Source organism: Heptranchias perlo, chromosome 28, assembly GCF_035084215.1.
Source record: "Heptranchias perlo isolate sHepPer1 chromosome 28, sHepPer1.hap1, whole genome shotgun sequence".
In the NCBI taxonomy this organism is placed as follows: Eukaryota; Metazoa; Chordata; class Chondrichthyes; order Hexanchiformes; family Hexanchidae; genus Heptranchias; species Heptranchias perlo.
In genome coordinates this window covers 6,773,969-6,798,691 of record NC_090352.1, presented here as the reverse complement: position 1 = coordinate 6,798,691, position 24,723 = coordinate 6,773,969, and the positions used below count along the sequence as shown (strand labels likewise).

The 24,723-nt window shown below is 46.3% G+C and overlaps 1 protein-coding gene across 1 annotated transcript in view; it reads left to right on the top strand.

Moving 5' to 3' along the window:
- The window catches only part of LOC137344809 (scavenger receptor cysteine-rich domain-containing group B protein), a 104,148-nt gene that overhangs the window by 66,589 nt on the left and 12,836 nt on the right, over nucleotides 1–24,723 (top strand). Inside the window, exons 2-7 of the mRNA XM_068007977.1 lie at nucleotides 5,660–5,863; nucleotides 8,854–8,886; nucleotides 11,166–11,195; nucleotides 16,154–16,459; nucleotides 18,647–18,712; nucleotides 22,345–22,659. Coding sequence (XP_067864078.1) covers nucleotides 5,749–5,863; nucleotides 8,854–8,886; nucleotides 11,166–11,195; nucleotides 16,154–16,459; nucleotides 18,647–18,712; nucleotides 22,345–22,659 — 865 coding nt within the window. The 5' untranslated portion in view covers nucleotides 5,660–5,748. The remainder of the gene's footprint in view (nucleotides 1–5,659; nucleotides 5,864–8,853; nucleotides 8,887–11,165; nucleotides 11,196–16,153; nucleotides 16,460–18,646; nucleotides 18,713–22,344; nucleotides 22,660–24,723) is intronic.

Sequence of the window (24,723 nt, the reverse complement as noted above, 5' to 3'; positions counted from 1 at the left end):
TCTCACTAAGGCCCTGTATAACTGCAGTAAGACATCCTTGCTCCTGTACTCAAATCCTCTTGCAATGAAGGCCAACACCATTTGCCTTCCTAACTGCTTGCTGCACCTGCATGTTTGCTTTCAGTGACTGGCGTACAAGGACACCCAGGTCCCTTTGTACATCAACATTTCCCAATCTATCACCGTTTATATAATACTCTGCCTTTCTGTTTTTCCTTCCGAAGTGGATAACTTCACATTTATCCACATTATACTGCATCTGCCATGTATTTGCCCACTCACTCAACTTGTCTAAATCGCCTTGAATCCTCTTTGCATCCTCCTCACAACTCACAATCCCACCTAGTTTTGTGTCGTGAGATAGAGTTGTGTATTACTCTCATGTTAGGTAAAGTCTTGTATTAGTCTTGTGTTAGATAGTCATGTATTAGACTCAAGTTAAGTACTGTCATGTATTAGTCTCGCGTTAGGTAGAGTCATGTATTAGTCTCGTGTTAGGTAGGATTGTGTATGAGTCTCGTGTTAGTTAGATTTGTGAATTACTCTCGTTAGGTAGAGTCCTGTATTCGTCTTGCATTAGTTAGAGTCGTGTATTAGTCTCGCATTAGGTAGTGTCGTATATAAGTCTCGTTATGTAGTCTGCTGTATTAGTCTTGCATTAGGTAGAGTCATGTATTATTCTCATGTTAGGTAGATTTGTGTATTAGTCTTCTGTTAGGTAGTTGTATATTTGACTCAAAGTTAAGTACAGACGTGTATTTGTCTTGCATTAGATAGATTCGTTTATGAATCTTGCGTTAGGTAGAGTCGTGTATTAGTCTCGTGTTAAGTAGCATCGGGTATTAGTCTCGCCTTAGTCAGATTTGTGAATTACTCTCGTTAGATAGAGTCCTGTATTATCCTTGCGTTAGGTAGAGTCGTGAATTAATCTCATATTAGGTAGGGTCGTGAATTAATCTTATATTAGGTAGGGTTGTGTATTAATCTCATGTTAGGTAGAGATATGTATTACTCTCTTGTTCGGTGCAGTCCTGTATTAGTCTCGTGTTAGGTAGGGTCGTGCATTAGTCTCATGTTAGGTAGAGTCGTGTATTAATCTCGTGTTAGATGGGATTGTGTATTAGTCTTATGTTAAGTAGATTTGTGTATTACTCTCGTTAGGTAGAGTCCTGTATTAGTCCTGTATTAGTCTTGCATTAGGTAGAGTTCTGTATTAGTCACACGTCAGGTAGAGTATATTTTTTAAATGGTGAGAAACTATTAAATGTTGGTGTTCAGAGAAATCTGGGTGACCTCATACAAGAAACACAAAAAATTAGCATGCAGGTACAGCAAGCAATTAGGAAGGCAAATGGCATGTTGGCCTTTATTGCAAGGGGGTTGGAGTACAAGAGTAAGGAAGTCTTGCTAAAAATGTACAGGGCTTTGGTGAGACCACACCTAGAGTACTGTGTACAGTTTTGGTCTCCTTATCTAAGGAAGGATATACTTGCCTTGGATGCGGTGCAACGAAGATTCACTAGATCGATCCCTGGGATGAGAGCGTTGTCCTATGAGGCGTGATTAAGTAGGATGGACTATACTCTCTGGAGTTTAGAAGAATGTGAGGTGATCTCATTGAAACATACAAGATTCTGAGGGGGCTTGACGAGGTAGATACTGAGTGGTTGGTTCCCCTGGCTGGCGAGTCTAGAACTAGGGAGCATAGCCTCAGGATAAAGGGTTGGCCATTTAAGGCTGAAATGAGGAGGAATTTCTTCACTCAGAGGGTTGTGAATCTTTGGCATTCTCTATCCCAGAGGACTGTGGATGCTCAGTCGTCGAGTATATTCAAGACTGAGAGATTTTTGGAATCAAGGGATATGGGGATCGGGCGGGAAAGTGGAGTTGAGGCCAAAGATCAGCCATGATCTTATTGAATGGCTGGACAGGCTTGAGGGGCTGTATGGCCTACTCCTGCTCCTATTTCTTATGTTCTTGTGGTAGATAAGACCATGTAGTAGTTAGAAAGGGTCATGGGATCAGGAGTACGCCATTCAGCCCCTCGAGCCTACTCCGTCATTCAATTAGATCATGGCTGATGTGTACTTCAACTCCATTTACCCACCTTCAATCCATATCCCTCGATATCATTACCTAATAAAAATCTGTCGATCTCAGTCTTGAAAATATCGATTGTCCCAGCATCCACAGCCTTTTGGGGGAGAGAGTTCCAGTTTTCTTTGTGTGAAAAAGTGCTTCCTGATTTCACTCCTGAATGGCCGAGCTCTAATTTTAAGATTGTGCCCTCTTGTTCTGGACTCCCCCATCAGATGAAATAGTTTCTCTGTATCTACCCTATTGAATCCTTTTAGCATTTTAAACAACTCGATTAAATCACCGCTCAACCTTCTAAACTCAAAAGAACACAAGCCAAGCTTATGCAACCTCTCCTTATAACTTAATCCTTTAAGCCCTGGTATCATTCTGGTGACTAATTTTAATAATGAGTAATGAAACTGTCCTTTATCCCCATGATGTGAAAGCAGCACTGCAATGTGTTGGAAAGGTCAAAATCTTGGCTGCAACCATTAGGTTTTTTGAATGTTTTGAGGAGCAGGATAATTTTGTACAATAAGAGATTACAGCTGTACAGTAAATACATTGATCAGTGCTCAATGCCCATTGAAGATGTCAACTTTGGTGTTTTTATTGATCTGGATGAAGGATAGCAGTGCTGGGGGATCGAATTTCTTGCTTAAACTTTGCGTTCAATGGCAGACCAGAGTTCTCCTGGGGCAGGTATGGCAGGGGCAGATCCAAATGCAGAACTCGCTCCGCCTTACCCTGAGAGTTTGCAAAATAAAAAAACTCAGCAGATGCCCTGCACCCCATCAGTGCAACTGTTCCATTTCCTACAGAATTTACCCTCGTGCCCTCACCGAGTGAGATTTCCCATGTTTTAATGCTGAATATTGAATAGGCTTTATTCTTCTGGGAAGTGGGTTCAAATGATCCTTTATCTGAGATTGTTAGCAGCCACTACAGAAAGAAGACATCCCATCCTTCTGGGCTGACTTTGACCCCAAAGTTTCACATGTGACTCCATTAGGAATATAATTTCCATTTTGTGTGAGAGTTTCCTTTTAATATTTAAAAACAGTGAAAAATCCATGCAAATGAGAGGGGGTTTGATTTCCCATCATTTACAATGGGATCTCATTGTATGCTCAGTCCACACAGTTTGCCCAGATAGAGTGAGTGTAATGGGAGGCTCAGCGTGCACAAGAGATCTTAAAATGACAGACACTGCTTTTGGTGTATACTTTTCATGTCTTTTTTTTCTCAGTGACTTTTAAGTGCATTTTTAAAAAAAAACATTCCTGCTAATTTTCTGTTTGTTTTTGCGTTTTTCCTTTTTTGGCACCAGAGAATGCTGGGAAATGTTTATGTTAAGTTAAAACAAAACCAGAAGAATAATGTTTGCAAAATCACTGGAAAGCCAACTTTAATTGAAAAATGTATAAGAGTTTAGCAGAACGGGAAACCATTAAAGGCACGGGGAGTTTAAACAACAACAACTTTCATTTATATAGCGCCTTTAATGTAGTGAAAGGTCCCAAGGTGCTTCACAGGATCGTTACCGAACAAAATTTGACACCGAGCCACATAAGGAGATACTAGGACAGGTGACCAAAAGCTTGGTCCAAGAGGTAGGTTTTAAGGAGCGTCTTAAAGGAGGAGAGAGAGGCAGAGGGGTTTTGGGAGGGAATTCCAGAGCTTAGGGCCCAGGCAGCTGAAGGCACGGCCATCAATGGAGGGGTGAAGGAAATCAGGGATGCGCAAGAGGCCAGATTTGGAGGAACGCAGAGATCTCGGAGGGTTGTAGGGCTGGAGAAGGTTACAGAGATAGGGAGGGGCCGCGGAGGGATTTGAAGACAAGGATGAGAATTTAAACATTTTAAAAGGGGCTATTACAGTGCAAACTTACCAGAGCTACTGGAGCAACAAGGTGTCTAGCTGCAAACAAGGGCTCCATGACAGTTGGCAGAATAGTTTAAAATTAATGATGGGGATTGCTTTCAAAATGCCCCCAAAAACAGTATTTCATGGTTGATGAGGTACAAGATGAAGGAAGGCATGGCAGGGAGATCAGCTAGCACCTGGACAATTATGTACCAACAGTATCTGCCGGCCCTGGGACACCTTTGTAGTGACATCCCTTCAAATGCTGGCTGAAGTACTGGAAAACAGCCAAAGTGCTGGACATTCAAACCCCACCCAGTAGCTGGCCCGATCTATGCGGAAGCTCACTGGTCGTATTAACTAGAGCCAACCTCAGAAAGTCCACTAGCAGAGCAAGCCGTGTTTCAGGAATAGAAAGTTTACTCTCAAGTGTTAGTCTAGCTCATTTGGTAGCACTCTTGCAGCTGAATCAATAGTTAGTGGGTTGAAGTTGACACTTCAGTGCGGTACTCAGGATGTGCTGCATTATCAGAGATGCCATCCTTCGGATGAGAGGTTAACTTCATGCTAGAGATCCTATGATACCCTTTAAAGAAAACCTGTGAACTCTCCTGAAGTCCTGGACAAGATTCCTCTCTTAACCAAAATCACCAAAGACAAATCATCTGGTCTTTCATCCAGCGTTGGCGTGTGGAACTTTTCTCCGCATGACAACAGTGACTGTGTTTCAAAGTCTACTTGAAGCATTTTGGGATGTTTATGACAGACGTGATAGGACACTGTGGCCTGGAGTTCTCTCGGAGCCGCTCCCGCTCCGCCGCTGTAACTTTGCACGTAAACAGGTTTTGTGCTGTACCTCCGGTGAAGTTATGGCGACAGACTGGGAGCAGTTCTGAGGAGATTCCAGACCTTTGTAAATGCTGATTCTTCAAAAGTTCAATGTCTTGATTCACTTGGATTTGCACTTGAAGTGCCGTAACTTACAAGGCTACGGACCAAGAGCTGGAAAGTGGGATTAGGCTGGATAGCTCTTTTTCGGCTGACACAGACACGATAGGCCGAATGGCCTCCTTTGGTGCCATAAATTTCTATGATTCTATGAAAGCAGATTCACTAGTTATTTCTACACATTATCTCCCATTGTTTCTGAACAGGTGATTGTTAAAATAATTTATATCTACACATCTAAACAAATAAATGTAAAAGTGAAGCCACTAGTGTAATCTTTTCAACCCTGAGGAGAACACTTTGTGAATTATTTTAAAGGGCACTCCTAACTATTTTAAAGGATTGATGGTACTTGCTCAGGAAGCAGTATGCTGGGTTTGGAGAGACTACACCAAGGCTAAATGTTTCAGGCACGTGGTAATTCCTTCTCTTTGTGGTATTTCCATTTCTATTTTTCCCATCCTTGGATCCACTCGAGCCACCCTTAAGGGAGACAGCAGGCCAGCAAGTGACCTAATCCTAGGCCGTTACCTGTGCCACACTCAAACCGATTTGCTAGGAGGGCTACCACAGAAGGTCAGTGTGCAGCACTTGCTGTTTCTTCCCTTCGAGGAGCATCTTGAGTGATTGTCCCTGAGTGGAGGCCCATATGAGGAAATTGCCAAGTAAGAAAACATGGAGACCAAACCCCAAAGCCCACCACAGAGAACTGCCCCACCACACTTCAAAAATTAGCAGCCCGTCACGTAACCTTGTTTGTTTTCAGTGCAGGCAACATACCCCGTGAGGACTCGACAGTCTCTGAACAGCAGCGTATGATCAAGAGGAGAACTGCATCTAAATCTACTGAAGGAAATGGCTCCAAGGCACTGTCCATTCATTCAGCTCAAAAGATGGAGTCTTTCTCTTTGGCTACTGGGTGTCCTAATCACCTCTCTAACTCTTCTGATGATTCATGTGGTTGTTCCTGGTAAGTTTGCTGTTTCTGCTATCCTTTGAGTTCAGTATCAGTGTAGGGTAAGAACATCCTTACTTTGAATCTTTAAGGTGAAGAGTGTTAGGATTTTGAGCATTCAAAGTTTCAGAACAGAAACAAGCTGCTACTTGGCAACATTAGAGCTGATTACTGTCTCACGAGGGCTCTCTCCTGCTATCTTTCCAATGATTCTCTTTATAAAGGGTCCAACCAGGCGATTCTTCACACGGAGCTGCATTTATTGAAAAGGTTCAAATTAAAATGGTGTCTCACCAGCTTGCTTTTGCGTGCATAACGAAAAGTGTCTTGACTATCAACTCACCCAATGCGAGCCGGCAGGTTTTCTTTTAATATATTCATTCTCAGGATGTGGGTATCACAGGCAAGACCAGCATTTATTGCCCATCCCTAACAACTGAGTGTCTTGCTAGGCCACTTCAGAGGGCAGTTAAGAGTCAACCGCATTGGCATGGGACTGGTGTCACATTTAGGCCAGACCAGGTAAGGATGGCAGGTTTCCTTCCCTAAAGGACATTAGTGAACCAGTTGGGTTTTTATGACAATCCGACAGCTTCTTGGTCACTTTTGCTGATACCAGCTTTTTATTGAATTCAAATTCCCAAACTGCCATTGTGGGATTTGAACACGCATTCTCTGGATTACTAGTCCAGTAACACAACCACTACATTACCCTACCCAGGTTGCAACGACTGGTAGCAGTAAGATTTGAACTCACTCCATTCTGGGTGACAGGTGAAGGTTCAACCTATTGATTCAGTGGTCACCTGCTATAATCCTCTTCATTTGCTTGTAAATTATTTTAAAACATTTTCAACCTTCCCTTTTCTTCAGGTGCCTCTATTCTACGTGTCGTATCCAGTCTGGCCTATTTGTGACTCCAGCCTAGGGTTGCCAACTCTGGTTGGATGTATTCCTGGAGGTTTCATCACATGACCTCCAGCCTCCAACCGCCCCACACAGTCAAACAGCTTTTTTTCCCCATCTCCAATATTCTTATAACTAATAAATGAAAGCGTTCAAAGAACATAAAATAAACTTTTTTTTCAATGCCCCTATGATTATTTCTCCTGGGTTTGCTCACAGCAGTGTCCAGGAGATTAATCCTTAATTCCTGAAGACTCCAGGACAATTCTGGAGGGCTTGGCAACCCTACTTCAGTCCCATGCTAATGTGGCTGCCTAAGAAAGTTGGCAGGACACCTGCTCTTTCTCTAAGACCTCTGCCAATTGTTCTATGAAACTGACTGATCGGTGATATGAGATGTTTTCACCCAGGGGCAATGGTATGTATCATTGAACATTTTCTCCCCACCACCATTGCACAGTGTCACTCCACTGGAATATATTCTTTCCTCCTATTTCAGCTGTCAAGTGCACACTTGTAAATCTGCTTCATTTGGGCTCAGGTCTCAAGTCGGCAGTTCATTCACAAAAGATTTACCGCTTTATGTGTGGCACTCAAGAAGCTCGACACCATCCAAGATAAAGCAGCCCGCTTGATTGGCACCCCATCCACCACCCTAAACATTCATTCCCTTCACCACCGGCGCACAGTGGCTGCAGTGTGTACCATCCACAGGATGCACTGCAGCAACTCGCCAAGGCTTCTTCGACAGCACCTCCCAAACCCGCGACCTCTACCACCTAGAAGGACAAGAGCAGCGGGTACATGGGAACAACACCACCTGCACGTTCCCCTCCAAGTCACACACCATCCCGACTTGGAAATATATCGCCGTTCCTTCATCGTCACTGGGTCAAAATCCTGGAACTCCCTTCCTAACAGCACTATGGGAGAACCTTCACCACACAGACTGCAGCGGTTCAAGAAGGCGGCTCACCACCACCTTCTCAAGGGCAATTAGGGATGGTCAATAAATGCCGGCCTCGCCAGCGACGCCCACATCCCATGAACGAATAAAAAAAAAGAAACAAGGAGCTACCTGCCTCCTCCCTCCCAAATAAAATCAAAAAGACCACGTTAGATATTTTCTATAATTCTATTTTAAAAAGATAAGAGGAAAGGACTGGGGAATGGGACTGAGTGGATAGCTCTTTCAGAGAACCAGTGCAGACGCAATGGGCCAAATAGGCTCCTTCTGTACTGTAACATTCTCTGATTCAATAACTTTAATTGCTTTTTTTTGGTGGAAGTAATTTCCTCAAAGTTCAAATTTCTGGCTCTTCACATTCAGAGTCCCAGATACAGCTCAGCGTTTTACAGCTCACAGTGTCCTCTGCAGTCAGTAATAGAAACGGCAGTTGCTCAGTTTTTTGACAGACACAGTGGTTGAATGGAATAGTGAGGTGTCAGGATGAATGACATTAAAAGAGCAAGGAGCCCACAATTATCGGGAAATATGAAAAACCCAATTAACTGCTGAAGATAGAATCATACAGCACAGAAGGAGGCCATTCACCCATTGTGTCTTTGAAAGAGCTACCAATTAGTCTCACTCGCACAACCTTTCCCCATTGACCTGCAAATGTTTCCTTTTCCGACAGTGCATCTTCTGGAGGGGTCTCCCCTTCAGTCTGTGCAACAGCAAGTCGTCTGATGGACCTAGAAAAAGGGGAGAGGGACAAGGGTCAGCACATAGTGACAAGAGATATCAGCAGCAGAGGAGTGCAGTGCTATGCAGCACCAGGTTGTCACGCTGACTGTGAACGAGAGAGTTAAGTTACAGTGGACAATCGGGAGGACCTTCGCTGAAATTCAACAGCAGCATTTTTTAACGTGATAGCCAGCCATGACAGAAATAGTGTGACAGAATAGTGTGACAGAAAATCATGATGGAAATAGGCGTGATGGTTACAGGAAGTAAGTGTCACACTTACAGGAAGTGCAAGCATACGCAAACCAGTTAATATATTGGAGAGAGATAAATAGCTAGATTGATAAATTGGTGCTATCGTCAAATAAATCTCTATAGAAATTCACATGAAGTCTTTATTTTCTTTCAGAAACTGAACATATTTCAAAGCGTGAAGTCACAAGTAGGTTGTTTTGTAACTATATTATTGAAACTTTGAAGGTGCATTATTGCAGAATTTTTGTGACTATAGACACAGACACACACACACAGACAGAAACACACACACACACAGACAGACAGAAACACAAACACACATACAGACACAGACACAAACACACACACACACACAAACACAGACACACAAACACACACACACACAGACACAAACACACACACACACACACACACATAATCATGTAGAGGCATACACACAGATGCGTGCACACATACACACACACACAGACATAACGATGCAGAGACATGCACATACACAGATGTGCACACACAGATGCGCACGCACATACACACACACAGACATAACCACGCAGAAGCACGCACATACACGCACGCACACACACAGATACACCTGCGCACGTACACACACGTGCACACACAGGTATAACCACGCAGAGACGCACATACACACACATACATATGAATACAAATGCACAGATGGACGCAAAGACACAGGCTTATAGATACTTAAACATGAACACATATAGTTACACACATATGTAAATATAATTGTTTTGATTTAAGATATAAATGTAATGAACGATCTCTCGGGCGACACAGGATGTGCAGTTTCTCTAATTAGGATTCACATCACCTCCTTCGTGCTCCAAGTGAAGTGAATGAAGATCCTCAGCCCCTGGAAACAATCGAAGTTCAAGAGTTGTTATGATGTGAAAATAAGATCCAATAAATCTGGACACCAATAAATTACCGATATTAATCTGTTATTCAGATCATCATGAGGAATGTCCACTGGGTTAAATAATCGTTACCCCACGTACATAGAGCATGAATTTAAGGAGATTAGGAGTGACCCAGGATAGCAATGCAATCTGAATAGTACATGAATCTGAGCAGCTTCAGGGATACTGTAACTGGATGGCAATGCAATGTTCCCATTCCCTGGGGATCCTTCTATATTTTTAGTTCTACCCTCTATATCTTTGTGCACTTCAGTGTGTGAAGATACCAGAAAACCAGGCAGTTAAAATGCCCCCGCATTATTTACCTGCTGGAAAGCCGCCCAGATCCTGACGTTTCTGATTTTAACAGACGCTACTGGACAGGCAGCTAAGCCACCCACCCAATGCCGACGGGGTCCTAATTCACATATGCTAACGAGGGCCCAAAGACATCAGCAGGCTCTGGCTGCGATTTTAACTTCGGCCTGAGCACGGAAGCCGCCCCAAGTGATGGGCAGTGTGACGAGGATCGGGAAGCTGAGAGGCCCTCCGCATTCATTTTTTTACTTTTAATTGTGGGGCCGGGCCTACAAAAAAAGTTCAGGCCTCTCCTGCCACAGAGTCCTCTCCCTTTCCCTACCGTGACACTCCCCGGAACCCCCTCCCCCCCCCACTTAATCTGACCGCCGGCGAATTTCGCGGAGACTGTTGGCACGGTAATGAGGCCCGGCAGTTAAAATGGCTGTGGCCTCATACTGCCGCAGACGGGCGGGAACCTAACTGAAGCCTGCGGTTTCTCACCCAAGACCCGCAGACAGATACAGTCCCCTCCCGTCACCGTGTATGTCCAGCACTTTTATTTCAGATTTTTTTGTGTCAGCCGTGGCTCAGAAGGTCGTGAGTTCGAGTCCCAGGGGAATGGCCCAGGCCAGGAAAATCGTACACTGTGTCTGTTAGGAACCCCGTTTGGCCCTGTGAGGATAATCGACCTTCCTGTCTGGGCTCACACATGATGGGTGAAAGACTAAAACAATGGCAGAAAACAGAAGGGAAAATAGGGTGGTTGGCAAACCTGTTTCTGTTTGAAGAGCCAAGCGTCATTTGCGCCAGGAATGGTCTCATGACCCAGTAATAGGTGAAGGATTTCAACACAATTCAGTCATCAAAAGGCGTGTTTGCCAAACATGGTTTCATGAAGATAAAGCCCTTGTAACACTTGTTTTTACTCCCCGACCCCACACCCTACGATGAACCACATCAATCTACTCCAAACAAAATGGCAACTGAGATTATTGGCAACCATATTTGTATTTCCACAGACATTGGGAATTCCATTGGCTGGTCGATCTTAGGAAGCCCTTGACCCTATTTGTATTCCCACCAGGAATCCTGTTAAATATGAGAATCTCCATTGTGTTAGGAGCATTGTGAATGATAGTTTTGGTATTTCAATTACCGTGGTAACCAGCAATTCACTGAGACTTTAAGATCTCGTGTGCCCCTCAAAGAACTAACTATAGTGTTTTTTCCACTATAATTTTAGATGATCCAACATCAGCTCCATCTTCCAAAGGTAAGAACAGCATTGGATTAATTCCTTTTCACTCATTAGATCACATACTGTGCTCATATCAAGAGTAATATTCTTGAATCTGTAATAGTAAGTACAGTACTTTCATCTTAAATGCTTTATTTGAATTCTCATTTGAAAACAGGCTGCTTTAGACCAAAGGGTCTGAAATACACCATTATAACATTGAAATAGTTGACAAAATAATACTTTTTATACTGTATGATTCATCCCCTGGTCAAGGAGCTATTGTCAGATTTGGAATTTTAAAAAAATATTCAAGTAAACCTGCAGATTGGGCACTTCTGTCGAACTCAGTATGAAGTACTAGATGTCACCTGAAAGCTAGGTAAATGCAGTAGCTTTTCTTGGTGCCACAGTCTGTGTAAGGCATGATTTCCCATTTGTTAGCTTTGTTTTTTGTAAAGGTGTCATTTTCCGACTTTGCACTCCTGGAAGCCTCATCTGCTGGGAATGCATGTTGAAAATTCGGGTGCTCATCGACCGGGATTTTCCGACTCATAAATCTTGGACGGTATGCATCCGAACTTCCAATGTGCGTTCTCAGTGGGTGAGGCTTCCTGGTGGGAGTGCAAAGTCAGAAAATTACCCCATAGATCTCCAAAGATTCAACTTTGATTTCAATGGAGATGAAAATTGGACGGTTTCGTTAACGGGCAACCAATCCACTACGCCACGAAAATCGACCCCTTGAACTCCAGGCCATTGTTAATGGTAGACTGAGTCAGGCTCGGGAACCAAACGGCAGTCGGTCCATCTGCCCTATAGAGTCACCCCTGACTGGAACAGCTGTGAATTATTTTTAGTGACAGTTTCTACTATATTTCTGTCTGTATCTGAACAAATATCAATTGGTTTGTATCAATTCTTTCTTCCATTTTTGATGGAATGGCTAGTTTGAGATCCATTTAAGGATGGATTTGCTTGCAGGGACATTTTAAGGCTTCCTACCTACAAGTCATTATTTGGGTTAAGCCCAGTTGAAAAATTTTTGCTCTTCGAGCTCTATGGGGATGAAATTGGGCCGTGTAGCGCCCGTTTTTAAGGCGCTCCGCAGAGACCTAAGTCCCAAAAATGGGGTCCGAGAGACGCACACACTTCCGATGGGAAGTGTGCAGGACGCCATCTTGGTAAAGGGGTTTGTGCGCATGCACCTAACGACCGCCGGCAACCTGCAGAGTGGGGAGATTGTGACGCGGATCATTGTGCTGATTTGAAGGCAATGATGCTATTTTGGAACTCCACACTCCAGCCACCACCCAGTCTTACCTTGCACAGCTGAACAGGACTTAAAGGGCATGAAAGACCCCCCTCCACCAACACTACTTAAAGGGATCATGAAGTACTTACAGGTTATTTATTGGATTATTTCTTCTGGCTGCTGGCGCAGTTGTACATGTTTTTGGAGGTTTTCTCTACTTGGATAAAGTTTTAGTATTCTCCAGGAAGTGAGCTGGCTGGTTTTGCTCTTTGTGTCATTTAAAATATTGTGCCGGAAAAAGTTGCTTTCAGACATGGGTGGCCTGGTAGGGCTTCCTCTGGGAATTGAACATGGAGGGAGGCCACGCAGAGCAGGATAAGCTGCTAGAAGAGGGAGGAGGAGCAGGGCACTCAGCAGGAGGTCATATCCACAGAGAGTCTTCAGAGAGACTGTGGCTCTTAATTTTTATGGCTCTGGCTCCTTTCAGGCTGCTGCTGAAGATATAAGCAACATCTTGCAGTTTGCAGTGCACTGCAGTATAAGGGAGGTCACTGAGGCTCTCTATGCAATGAGAAACACATTCATCTCATTCTTGCCAGAGACAAGCAGGAGGAGTAAGCACCAGGGATTGCAGGCTTCCCCATGGTGCAGGGTGCCATTGACTGCACCCATATAGCCGGACATATTCATCAACAGAAAGGGACTGCACTCCCTCAATGTTCAGCTGGTGTGCGACCACAGGCAGTGCATCATACAGGTCAATGCCCGCTATCCTGGCAGCAGTCATGACTCCTTCATTCTGCGGCAGTCCTCTGTTCCACCTGTATTTTAACCAGCACAGCAAGTCAAAGGCTGGCTACTGGGCATCAAGGGTTATCCCCTCATGACATAGTGCAATACTCCAGTCAGGAACCCACGTACATGTGCACAGCAGGCCTACAACGAGAGCCATTCTGCCACAAGGAACATCATAGAGCACATCATAGGCATTCTCAAGCAAAGCTTCCACTGCCTGGACCGCTCTGAAGGAGCCCTGCAGTACTCAGCTGAGTGGCTATCAAGATTTGTCATTGTATGTTGCATGCCGCATAACCTGGCCATTATGAGGGAACAGCCCTTGCCCCCGCCTATCAGGCGAGAACCTAAGGAGGATGAGCAAGAGGGGGAGAAGGAAGAAATGGAGGAGGAAGTGCATCAGGAAGTGGAGGAAGAGGAAGGGAGGCTACAATGTAGACAGGCCCTGTCTGCCAGGGCTCTACGTGATCAGGTTATTAATGAGCAATACCAGACACCTCCCTATTCGCCAACAGTCACACATTCCTTACCTTTCCTCTCTCATGTAACCATCGAATCGTCCTCCTTATGATTACACACTGGTTCCTCCCTCAGTTCATCGCAGAAATAAAAACCACCACCAAATGCAAATTAACACATGCAATTATGCAAACAAAATGAGACTATTCACCCTTGTGCATTCTCTTAGTGCCTGTCTTTCGTGTGCCTTTACCTTTCCTTGTGCTCCTACGAGGTGCTTCCTCAGTGGCTGGAGCTTGGGAGGTGGAAGGTTGCTGACATTCAATTAAGGAGAGTGCAGATGGCCTTGGAGGACAACCTCGAGCAGCTCTGGGCCGGGAGGGCCCGGCTTCAGACTGCACCATCTCGGCCTGGGCTGCAGCGGTCTGGCCTGGCTGGCTGACAGGCAACAGCAAGGGCAGTGGCAGAGGTGGGAGCAGGAATGCTGTCATCTTGAGAGAGGATGTCAGCATTCCTGCCACTCTCTCGGGGCGGTGCCTCAGCACTCCTCGTGCTCTGTTGGAGAACAGATTGCTGGAGTGCTGTGACGCCCTGGAAGCCCCGCTCCACAGTGGTCCCCAGACCCACGATGGCAGCAGTCAGACCTTTGATGGAAGCTGTTACATCCGTAATCAGATGCTGCATCATGGTGGGTTCCACAGGTGATCGGAGGTGACCACCCGTTCCATGTTAGAAAGAATGGACTCCAAGCTCTGCGCAAAGCCCTGTGCCAAGTTGGAGATGGACTCCTCCATGCTCCTTGACATTGTACGCAGGCTTTCTGGCAGGCTTTCCAGTGCATCAAGCATTTGGTTGTGTATGCCCATCAGCCTTCTCCTATAACCTAGCCCATCAAAGTCATCATTTGAATCCACTGCAGCAGAACTAGTGAGCGACCTCGCCCTCCGGCGAGCTGGTACCTGTGGTATCCTTTCCCCCCACCCTGGCTCCTGCCCACTTGTGCCCAGTATCTCACCACGTGCAGATCCCTCCTATCCTAGCCTCTAAACTACGTGCAGTGCCAGTCTCTGAGCTGGTGGCTGCGAGTGTAAGATCGAGTAACGGTGTCTCTTCATCATCACTGTCTTCGTCCTCTGCCTCCACTGACTGGGAAGTTTCCAGTTCTTGGGTATCTGAAATGACAAAGGGACACGGGTTGAGTTGTGGTGAGGGGAGAGGAGAAAGTGAGACGTGCGTGCTCACACCATCTGCAGCACGTGAGTCAGAAAAGATTGTGGGCTGAGCGAGAAGTGGGAAACGAGAAATAGGATTCAGATTGCAGAGACCCTCATCATCGATCCCTCCAGTGACCACGGCCTCAGCGATGGCCCTTCCCATGATGGCCAGCACTGTCTCCTCCATGGGGGTTAGGATGTGTAGGCACACTCGTCCTCCTCCAGTTGTTTCTTGTTGCCTCCTGTTATGTGCCACCTTCTCCTGCAAGAAAGAAGGAAGTGAGTGTCCTGAAAGATGTTTGGGTGACGTGGCTGTCATGGTTGAATAGCTGCCAGTGTGTGTGAACTGTGGGTTGTGGGTGTGAGGGTTGCATCAGTGCTAAATGTGTGATGGTGAGGTAAAGCATATGATTTGAACGGTTGAGTACTGATTGAAAGAGATTGTTGGTGGGTGATGGGGGTGCAGTGGATGAGGCTAGTGGTGCAGTTTGTAGGATATGAAACTTAAAACTCGTGTTAAATCATTGAACTTCTTCCTGCACTGCACCCATGTTCTACGAGCTATGCTCCTGGCATTTACCTCCTCCGCTACTTCCTCCCACTGCTTCTTGAGCAGATGTCTGGAGAGCCTCCTGCCCCCCCCTCTGTGGATATAGGATGCCCCTCCTTCTGTCCACCTCTTACACCAAGGCCTTTAGTGCATCATCAGAGAACCTTGGTGCACACTCTCTCCCAGGTGCAGCCATTCTTCAAAGTATTAGAGCACTGAATCACTTCACAAACAACTCCCACCACTTCTTGCAGCCACGACGCACCTCCCCTTTAAGAGGTGCAGGCTGCCTTTAAGAAGTACAAGCCACTCGCGATATCAGGCCCCCTGCTGATGCGTGCAGCCAATCAACAGCGCAGGTAGCGCCGGCTGCACGCAGCAATCATTTAAAACAGCAGGCAGCACAAATGTAATTTTCAGGCGTTATCCAATTTAACCCCCACCATGTCCACTATCGTTAACAAAATTGCAGTTTCCCGCCAATTTGCGGAATTACCGGGAAAGTGTGTGTGTTTTTTTTAATAAGCCCCAGCAAACAGTTCAATATTTCTGTTGAATGAAGGTTTTCCCATCACTCATCAGCAAGATTTTGCTGTTGAGCACTTCTTTTAATGGTGTGCACGTTTGGAGAAGGGAAACCAGAAAGATCTAGAAACCCTTGTTTCTATATTTGAAAGAAAATCAAGAGTTTTCACAAATTGTTCTTTTATTCCGACCCCAGCTGTCCGCTTGGTGAATGGGAGAAATCCTTGTCAAGGGCTTTTGGAAATCCTTTACAACGGTACCTGGGGGACGGTGTGCGATGACGACTGGGACATAGTCGATGCCAATGTGGTTTGCCAGCAGCTCGGATGTGGGCGTGCCATCTCTGTGGCAGGAAACCTGCCCTTCGGCAAGGGGACAGGGGTAATCCTACTGGACAACGTGGACTGTAAAGGGACAGAGTCGTCGCTGAGTGAGTGTGGAAGCCTGGGCTGGGCCATCCACAACTGCAACCATTACGAGGATGTGGCCGTCATATGCAACGGTACAAAAATTTGGTTTTCATTTTAGACCTGAGAACTGCTTATAAGGGTAAATACCTCAACAATCTGGTCAAAACCAATTAATCCCAGCGGGTAAACAGCGCCTCCGCCGAATTTACACCGAATTTACAGCGGTGCGAAGGAAATTCGCCCCCCGCCGTAATCTTAACTTTATTTTTGAAGGATAATTCCAAATTTGCTCCAGCGTCCTCTCCCCGGCCCCTCCTCCCCCTCCCCCCCCCCAACAATGCGTACCATGTTCTGGGGAGCAAGGCAAAGGAAAGTAGAGTGGAGTGCCACATTGCCAGGACCCCACCTCCTTTGCCCTTGGTGTGCATTTGCTGGGATACCCCTGACGTGGAAGATCCCGTCTGAGACTGGCAGGAACATTTAAATTCAACGTAGAGTAAGTAAGGAGGAATTGTTTGTACTGGCGAGAGGGTCGGTAAGTGGAGGACACAGATTTTAGATAATTGGCAAAAGAACCAGAGGGGAGATGAGGAGACTTTTTTTTTTAACGCAGCGAGCTGTTATGATCTGGAATGTACTGCCTGGAAGCAGATTCAATAGTAACTTTCAAAAGGGAATTGGATATATACTTGAAAAGAAAAAAATTGCAGGACTATGGAGAAAGAGCAGGGGAGTGGAACTAATTGGATCGCTCTTTCAAAGAGCCAGCACAGGAACGATGGGCCAAATAGCCTGCTAATGTGCTGTAAGATTTTATGATGAACATCGCGGGAATGGTGTCGTAACACTTCCAGCATCATTTTGTGGAGGTTTTTCCAAAGTCCAACAGAAAGGAAGAACATCCAAGGAAACTTGGTACAAGGGGTTGCCAACCTGAGGTAAGTTTTCCTTGTAGAGTGCGGCAGGGTTGTACTGTGGGGCTGGAGGCCATGTGACTGCTATGTCTGGCAGCAGCCCAGAACCCTCTGTGAATTTGCACTGGTGCAAGCCCGTTGGGCCTGCAGCAGTGTTCGACATCCCCTCCCCCCGATCTTCGGCGAGCGCCCATTCACGGGCTGCATTCCCGCTCGGCACTCGTCCAACCCAAGCGAAAGAGTTGCACTCGGAAATTCAACTACGATCAGGTTGCACGGGTTTCAAGTGTCCGACTTATGCTGGGGTGAGCCGGAGGAGGAGAAGCGTCCCTGTAAGTCCTCTCAACTGTGGGGCAGCTGGTATTGGAGACTAGGTCAAAGTGATGGGTGATCCAGTGTTTAACAGTGGGATTGGTTACTCTGGTGATGGGGGCAGCCCTATTTATGGTGGTTCAGCAGCTGTACAATATACCATGTAAATGATAATCGCCCAAACCAATGACCACTAATTTTATATACTATATTTCCTGTACTATATGTACTTCACCTTTTACTCTGTGTGTAACGTAAACACCATGGCCCTGAAACATTGATCTTCCACTCCAAGGGAAATGGCGTAAACGGCTAAAAATGGCCGTGTACGTAATTTTTTAGAGACATTCTAACGCAGGAGTTACGTGAGATCGGTAGATCCGGTGTGGAATTGCAAGGCCCATGGCCCCAAATTTCCTTAATGGTCTGAAGAGGAGATCTGGGGTAAAGGGGACCAGTGAGGGCTGGAAATCGGGCAGGACCTGACAACACCAGGCCTGTGACCGTCCTAAAGCGGCCACGGCGGGTGGAAGTTCCGTCTGCCCCACCCCCGTTGGCGCCCTGATGTCAGGAAGGAGCTGGGGCCAGCTTTCCCGCTGCCTCTGTCTCGTTTTCCCCGAGCATCCTGGGCACTGGCAAGATACCGGCGCCAAGGTCAAAGGAGCGGACGGAAGTGAGGCCCTCATGGGGTTTCCAGGCCGGGGTCAGGGCCCTGAAAAATCCTCGAAGACAGCAGCAGCAAAACTTTAAACTGGCCCTCTAAGAAAGAGGGCTGGTTAACAGAGATCAGGGGCACTTTGAAGCCGGGATCAGTGACCCCACTGGCCCCACCCTAACCCCAGGCACACCAGCGGGGTCAGGAGTGCAAATCACCCGGCCGATCGCAACTCCCGCTCTGCCAGAATCACTGCCAGGAAGCTCCACGGAGCATGGATTTTCAGTCCCCCATAAGTATACAGGAAACGTCAAGATAAACATGTGGGGATACAATCAACTCCTGGTCAAAACTTCTCTTCAATGGTGCAAAGTTAACTTATCTTTCTGCCTCTTCAGATTTCAGCTCCACGCCAATCAACCGGATAAATAAAACCGAAATGCCTGTCTGGGAATACAAACAAGGTAACGCTTATCGATATACAACAATTCCAAAGTTAGCATTACGTTTATTACCTTAAGAAGTGATCTAGGTGCAGGATAACAGTGCAAGGAGGCTTCTACAGTGAGAATGTGGACAGAGCCTGACAGCTCTTATAAGTGAAAGCGCCAGTAAAATCCATATGCTGGAATAAATGGGCCACATTGGACCATAGAGTTGGAATGGATCAGACATCAACAGGCTTGAGTCCCCACAGCAAAGTTTCATTCCTGGCTGCACTGAAGCATCCACCTGGCTAGCACTTGTGTCCCTCTGCAGTTCTGGTTGTGAGTTGGCCTCCTCTTCCTGCATGGTTAGGCATCTTTGTGTTGTGAGGTTGTAGAACGTAGAGAAGACAACGATAATTCTAGAGGTGCTTGTGGGATGTACTGTAAAGTGTTCCTGATCTGTTCAGACATCTGAAGTATTGATCAAGATGCCAATGATGCGCTCTATAATAATCCTGGTAGCTGCATAGGCCTCACTGTAACTACGCTCTGCCTCTGTCAATGGTTGCACCATGGGTCAGATTTCTGTCCCAAGGTGAGATTAGGTGACAGTGTGACTAATGTCAGTCAGCCAAGCACTTGAAAAGGAATGAATGGAAAACAAAATGATTGACTCTCCCATATAATCAGAGGAATGGCATGTCTTTCACTGGATCCCGATGCTAACTAATTGGTTACTACTAAACAGCAAAAGGGACGAAGAAAGAGGCCTAGCTTTTTAGTGACTGCAGCCAAAAAAATTTTCATGTCAAGTGGGCGTGTGTGTGAGTGACGGTTTTCACCCTGGAGAAGAGGAAGAGAGGGACAATATAATAGGCTGCTACTCCCGGTCATTATGCGGTGTCCCTTGCTGGACATGTGCCTGTGCTGGTGTGAGGGGAGGACAGGACTGGATGTTGTTGTGATACCCTCTGTGCTCAATCACTCAGTATCCAGGTTCATGCACAGTGAAAGCCATCTGGGTAAGGTATTGAAAAGCACCGGGATCCATGGAATGATACTGCAGAGAGGAGTTAACGCCAACAGGAGAAGGAATGGGGAGAAAAAGATTGGATCAAGGAGGAAGGATAAATAAACACTTCTGTTCATTTGTTGCAATGTTGCTCCCCCTAGTTTTTGAATCTAACATGCTTTTATCTCACTGCCTTCATATTCATTGAACTGTTTCTGGACCAGGTGCTGTGGGCTGGGAACTTCCTCGGAGCTGCTCCCGCTCTGCCGCCATAACTTGGCCGTAACTGCGACGGAAACCTCCATTACTGGTCGCACTTCTGGCGAAGTTATAGCGGTAAAAGCACGAGCAGCTCCGAAGAAATTCCCAGCCGTCGTGTTGTCAGGAAATGAACCTGTAGCAATTCCCCCAATGGCTCAGTTGGGAACTGCATTTCCCAGTGCCTCAGGTCCAATACCTGAGTGGCCTCAATAGGGAGTGGCCCTGGGAGTCCTCAACATTGACTCCAGACCCCACGACGTCTCATGACATCAGGTCAAACAAGGGCAAGGAAACCTCCTGCTGGTTACCACCTACCATCCTCCCTCAGCTGATGAATCAGTCCTCCTCAATGTTGAGCACCACTTGGAGGAAGCAATGAGGGTAGCGAGGACACAGAATGTACTCTGGGTGGGGGACTTCAATGACCATCACCAAGAGTGGCTCGGTAGCACCACTACTGACCGAGCTGGCTGAATCCTAAAGGACATAGCTGCCAGACTGTGCCTGCGGCAGGTGGTGAGAGAACCAACACAAGGGAGAAACGACTTGATCTCATCCTCACCAATCTACCTGTCGCAGATGCATCTGAACATGACAGTATTGGTAGGAGTGACCACTGCATAGTCCTTCTGGAGACGATGTCCCATCTTCACACTGAGGACACCTTGTGTCGCACTACCACCGTGTTAAATGGGATAGATCCAGAACAGATCAAGCAGCTCAAAACTGGGCATCCATGAGATGCTGTGGGCCATCAGCAGCAGCAGAATTGTATTCCACTACAATCTGTAACCCCATGGCACAGGATAGCCCTCACTCTACCATTATCCCAGCTCAGCCCCAGGATATTGCTGCAGGCGTTCCCCAGGACAGTGTCCTAGGCCCAAGCACCTTTAGCCGCTTCATCAATGACCTTCCCTCCATCATGAGAAATGGGAATGTTCGCTAATGATTGCACAGTGTTCAGTTCCATTTGCAACCCCTCAGATAACGAAGCAGTCCGTGCCCACATGCAGCAAGACCTGGACAACATCCAGACTTGGGCTGATAAGTGGCAAGTAACATTCGCGCCAGACAAGTACCAGGCAATGACCATCTCCAACAAGAGAGAGTCTGAACACCTCCCCTTGACATTCAACAGCATTACCATCACCGAAACCCCCACCATTAACATCCTGTGGGTCACCATCGACCAGAAATTTAACTGGACCAGCCACATAAATACTGTGGCTACAAGAGCAGGTCAAAGGCTGGGTATTCTGTGGTGAGTGACTCATCTCCTGACTCCCCAAAGCCTTTCCACCATCTACAAGGCACAAGTCAGGAGTGTGATGGAATACTCTCCACTTGTCTGGATGAGTGCAGCTCCAACAGCACTCAAGAAGCTCGATACCATCCAGGACAAAGCAGCCCGCTTGATTGGCACCCCATCCACCACCTTAAACATTCACTTCCTCCACCACTGCAGTGTGTACCATCTACAAGATGCCCTACAGCAACCCGCCAAGGCTTCTTCGATAGCACCTCCCAAACCCGCGACCTCTACCACCCAGAGGGATAAGGGCAGCAGGCACATGGGAACAACACCACCTGCACGTTCCTCTCCAAGTCACACACCATCCCGACTTGGAAATATATCGCCGTTCCTTCATCGTCGCTGGGTCAAAATCCTGGAACTCCCTTCCTAACAGCACTGTAGGAGTACCTTCACCACATGGACTGCAGCAGTTCAAGAAGGTGGCTCACCACCACCTTCTCAAGGGCAATTAGGGATAGGCAATAAATGCTGGCCTTGCCAGCGACGCCCACATCCCATGAATGAATGAAAAAAAACCTGGTCAATGTGAGTTAGCTGATCTCATGGAGGGTGATCTTAAGAGGGCCATATTTAACTTCAATGTTCCTGAGCTAGGGAGGGTCAAAAACCAGGATTCCCATTCTTAGATCACTACAAAGTAATTCCTGCTGGATGGTGTGTGCTTGAATGTTAGGTTTTGGGCTGAATCAAGCTCAGCTCTCATGTCTCTCATAGGTCGATAGGCCAATCACCATTAACTGTTCTGGCTTATTCACAAAGAATGCTCACTAGTACGAGGCAGGCAGTGTCCATAGTACCACATTCCAGCAAGTGTCAACCCCTGCAGGGCGGAGGTGGGGGGAATGGAGTGGGAAAAACCCTCGTAACATCAGATAAGGTCCTTTATCCTTGCCATGGTTCATTCTGGGTATGATGACATTACTGCACACTGTGCACTACATGCCATTCAATGAAACATGTCTCACAGAACAGTCAAAACCAACTGAAGAAGATTTGTGAGGAAGCAGATGAAGTCTTTAATTGTATAAATGTAAGGAAGTTCTCCTTCAAGAAATGAACCATTTCTTCTCCTTTCAGGGGAGGGCAATATTCGATTAGTCAATGGCTACAACTCGTGTCAAGGCAGAGTGGAGATCAAGTACAGAGGACAGTGGGGAACAGTTTGTGATGATGACTGGGGCATGAATGATGCTAAAGTTGTGTGCCAGCAGATTGGTTGTGGCACAGCGATATCCCACACCACCAATTCCTACTTTGGATATGGCAAAGGGCTGATTCTGTTGGACAATGTGAACTGTGATGGGAGTGAGCCATCGTTGTTGAGCTGTCACAGTCTGGGATGGGGTGTGCACAACTGTGGGCACCACGAAGATGCAGGGGTCATCTGTGCAGGTAACACTTTCACCAGAACCATCCGGGTAAGACTAACTTTTAAAGTAAACAGCAATTCAATTTATCAACCCTCCTCTCCCCCCTACAATAAAAATAAACTTGTTTTATTTCTGTCTGCAACTAAGTTAATATGGTCTCCCTGATGGGTTAGTGGATAAGAACCAAGCAAGCTGAGTATTACTAAGTACAATGTCAAGTACTAAAAACGAAGTACATTATGTGGTAAGATCAGATCGTTTCATGCTCTTGGTGTTTTGAATCCTCTACAGCCACCCAAAAATATTTTTAAGAAGGTGTGTCAACCTGTGCAATCGCCCCGCTCCACTCCGAATGCCCTAGTACTATTCAGTATCAAACTCCGAGACTCCGAGTACCCAAGTACTATTCAGTATCAAACTCCGAGACTCCGAGTACCCGAGTACTATTCAGTATCAGACTCCGAGTACCCTAGTACTATTCAGTACCACACTCCGAGTACCCTAGTACTATTCAGTACCACACTCCGAGTACCCGAGCACTATTCAGTACCAGACTCCGAGTACCCTAGCACTATCCAGTATCAGACTCCGAGTACCCTAGTACTATTCAGTATCAGACTCCGAGTATCCTCGTACTATTCAGTATCAGACTCCGAGTACCCTAGTACTATTCAGTATCAGACTCCGTGTACCCTAGTACTATTCAGTACCAGACTCCGAGTACCCTCGTACTATTCAGTATCAGACTCCGAGTACCCTAGTACCATTCAGTATCAGACTCCGAGTACCCTAGTACTATTCAGTATCAGACTCCGAGCACCCTAGTACTATTCAGTATCAGACTCCAAGTACCCTCGTACTATTCAGTACCAGACTCCGAGTACCCGAGCACTATTCAGTACCAGTCTCCGAGTACCCTCGTACCATTCAGTACCAGACTTCGAGTACCCGAGCACTATTCAGTATCAGACTCCGAGTAACCTAGTACTATTCAGTACCAGACTCCGAGTACCCTAGTACTATTCAGTACCAGACTCCGAGTACCCGAGCACTATTCAGTACCAGTCTCCGAGTACCCTCGTACCATTCAGTACCAGACTTCGAGTACCCGAGCACTATTCAGTATCAGACTCCGAGTACCCTAGTACTATTCAGTATCAGACTCCGAGTAGTCGAGCACTATTCAGTACCAGACTCCGAGTACCCTAGTACTATTCAGTACCACACTCCGAGTACCCGAGCACTATTCAGTACCAGACTCCGAGTACCCTAGCACTATCCAGTATCAGACTCCGAGTACCCGAGCACTATTCAGTATCAGACTCCGAGTACCCTCGTACTATTCAGTACCAGACTCCGAGTATCCCAGCACTATTCAGTACCAGACTCCGAGTACCCTAGTACTATTCAGTATCAGACTCCGAGTACCCTAGCACTATTCAGTACCAGACTCCGAGTACCCTAGTACTATTCAGTGTGAGACTCCGAGTACCCTCGTACTATTCAGTATCAGACTCCAAGTACTCTAGCACTATTCAGTATCAGACTCCGAGTACCCTAGTACTATTCAGTACCAGACTCTGAGTACCCTAGTACTATTCAGTATCAGACTCTGAGTACCCGAGCACTATTCAGTATCAGACTCCGAGTACCCTCGTACTATTCAGTATCAGACTCCGAGTACCCTCGTACTATTCAGTATCAGACTCCAAGTACCCTAGCACTATTCAGTATCAGACTCCGAGTACCCTCGTATTATTCAGTATCAGACTCCGAGTACCCCAGCACTATTCAGTACCAGACTCTGAGTACCCTAGTACTATTCAGTATCAGACTCCGAGTACCCTAGTACTATTCAGTATCAGACTCCGAGTACCCTCATACTATTCAGTATCAGACTCCGAGTACCCCAGCACTATTCAGTATCAGACTCCGAGTACCCTAGCACTATTCAGTATCAGACTCCGAGTACCCTAGTACTATTCAGTATCAGACTCCGAGTACCCTAGTACTATTCAGTATCAGACTCCGAGTACCCGAGCACTATTCAGTACCAGACTCCGAGTACCCTCGTACTATTCAGTAT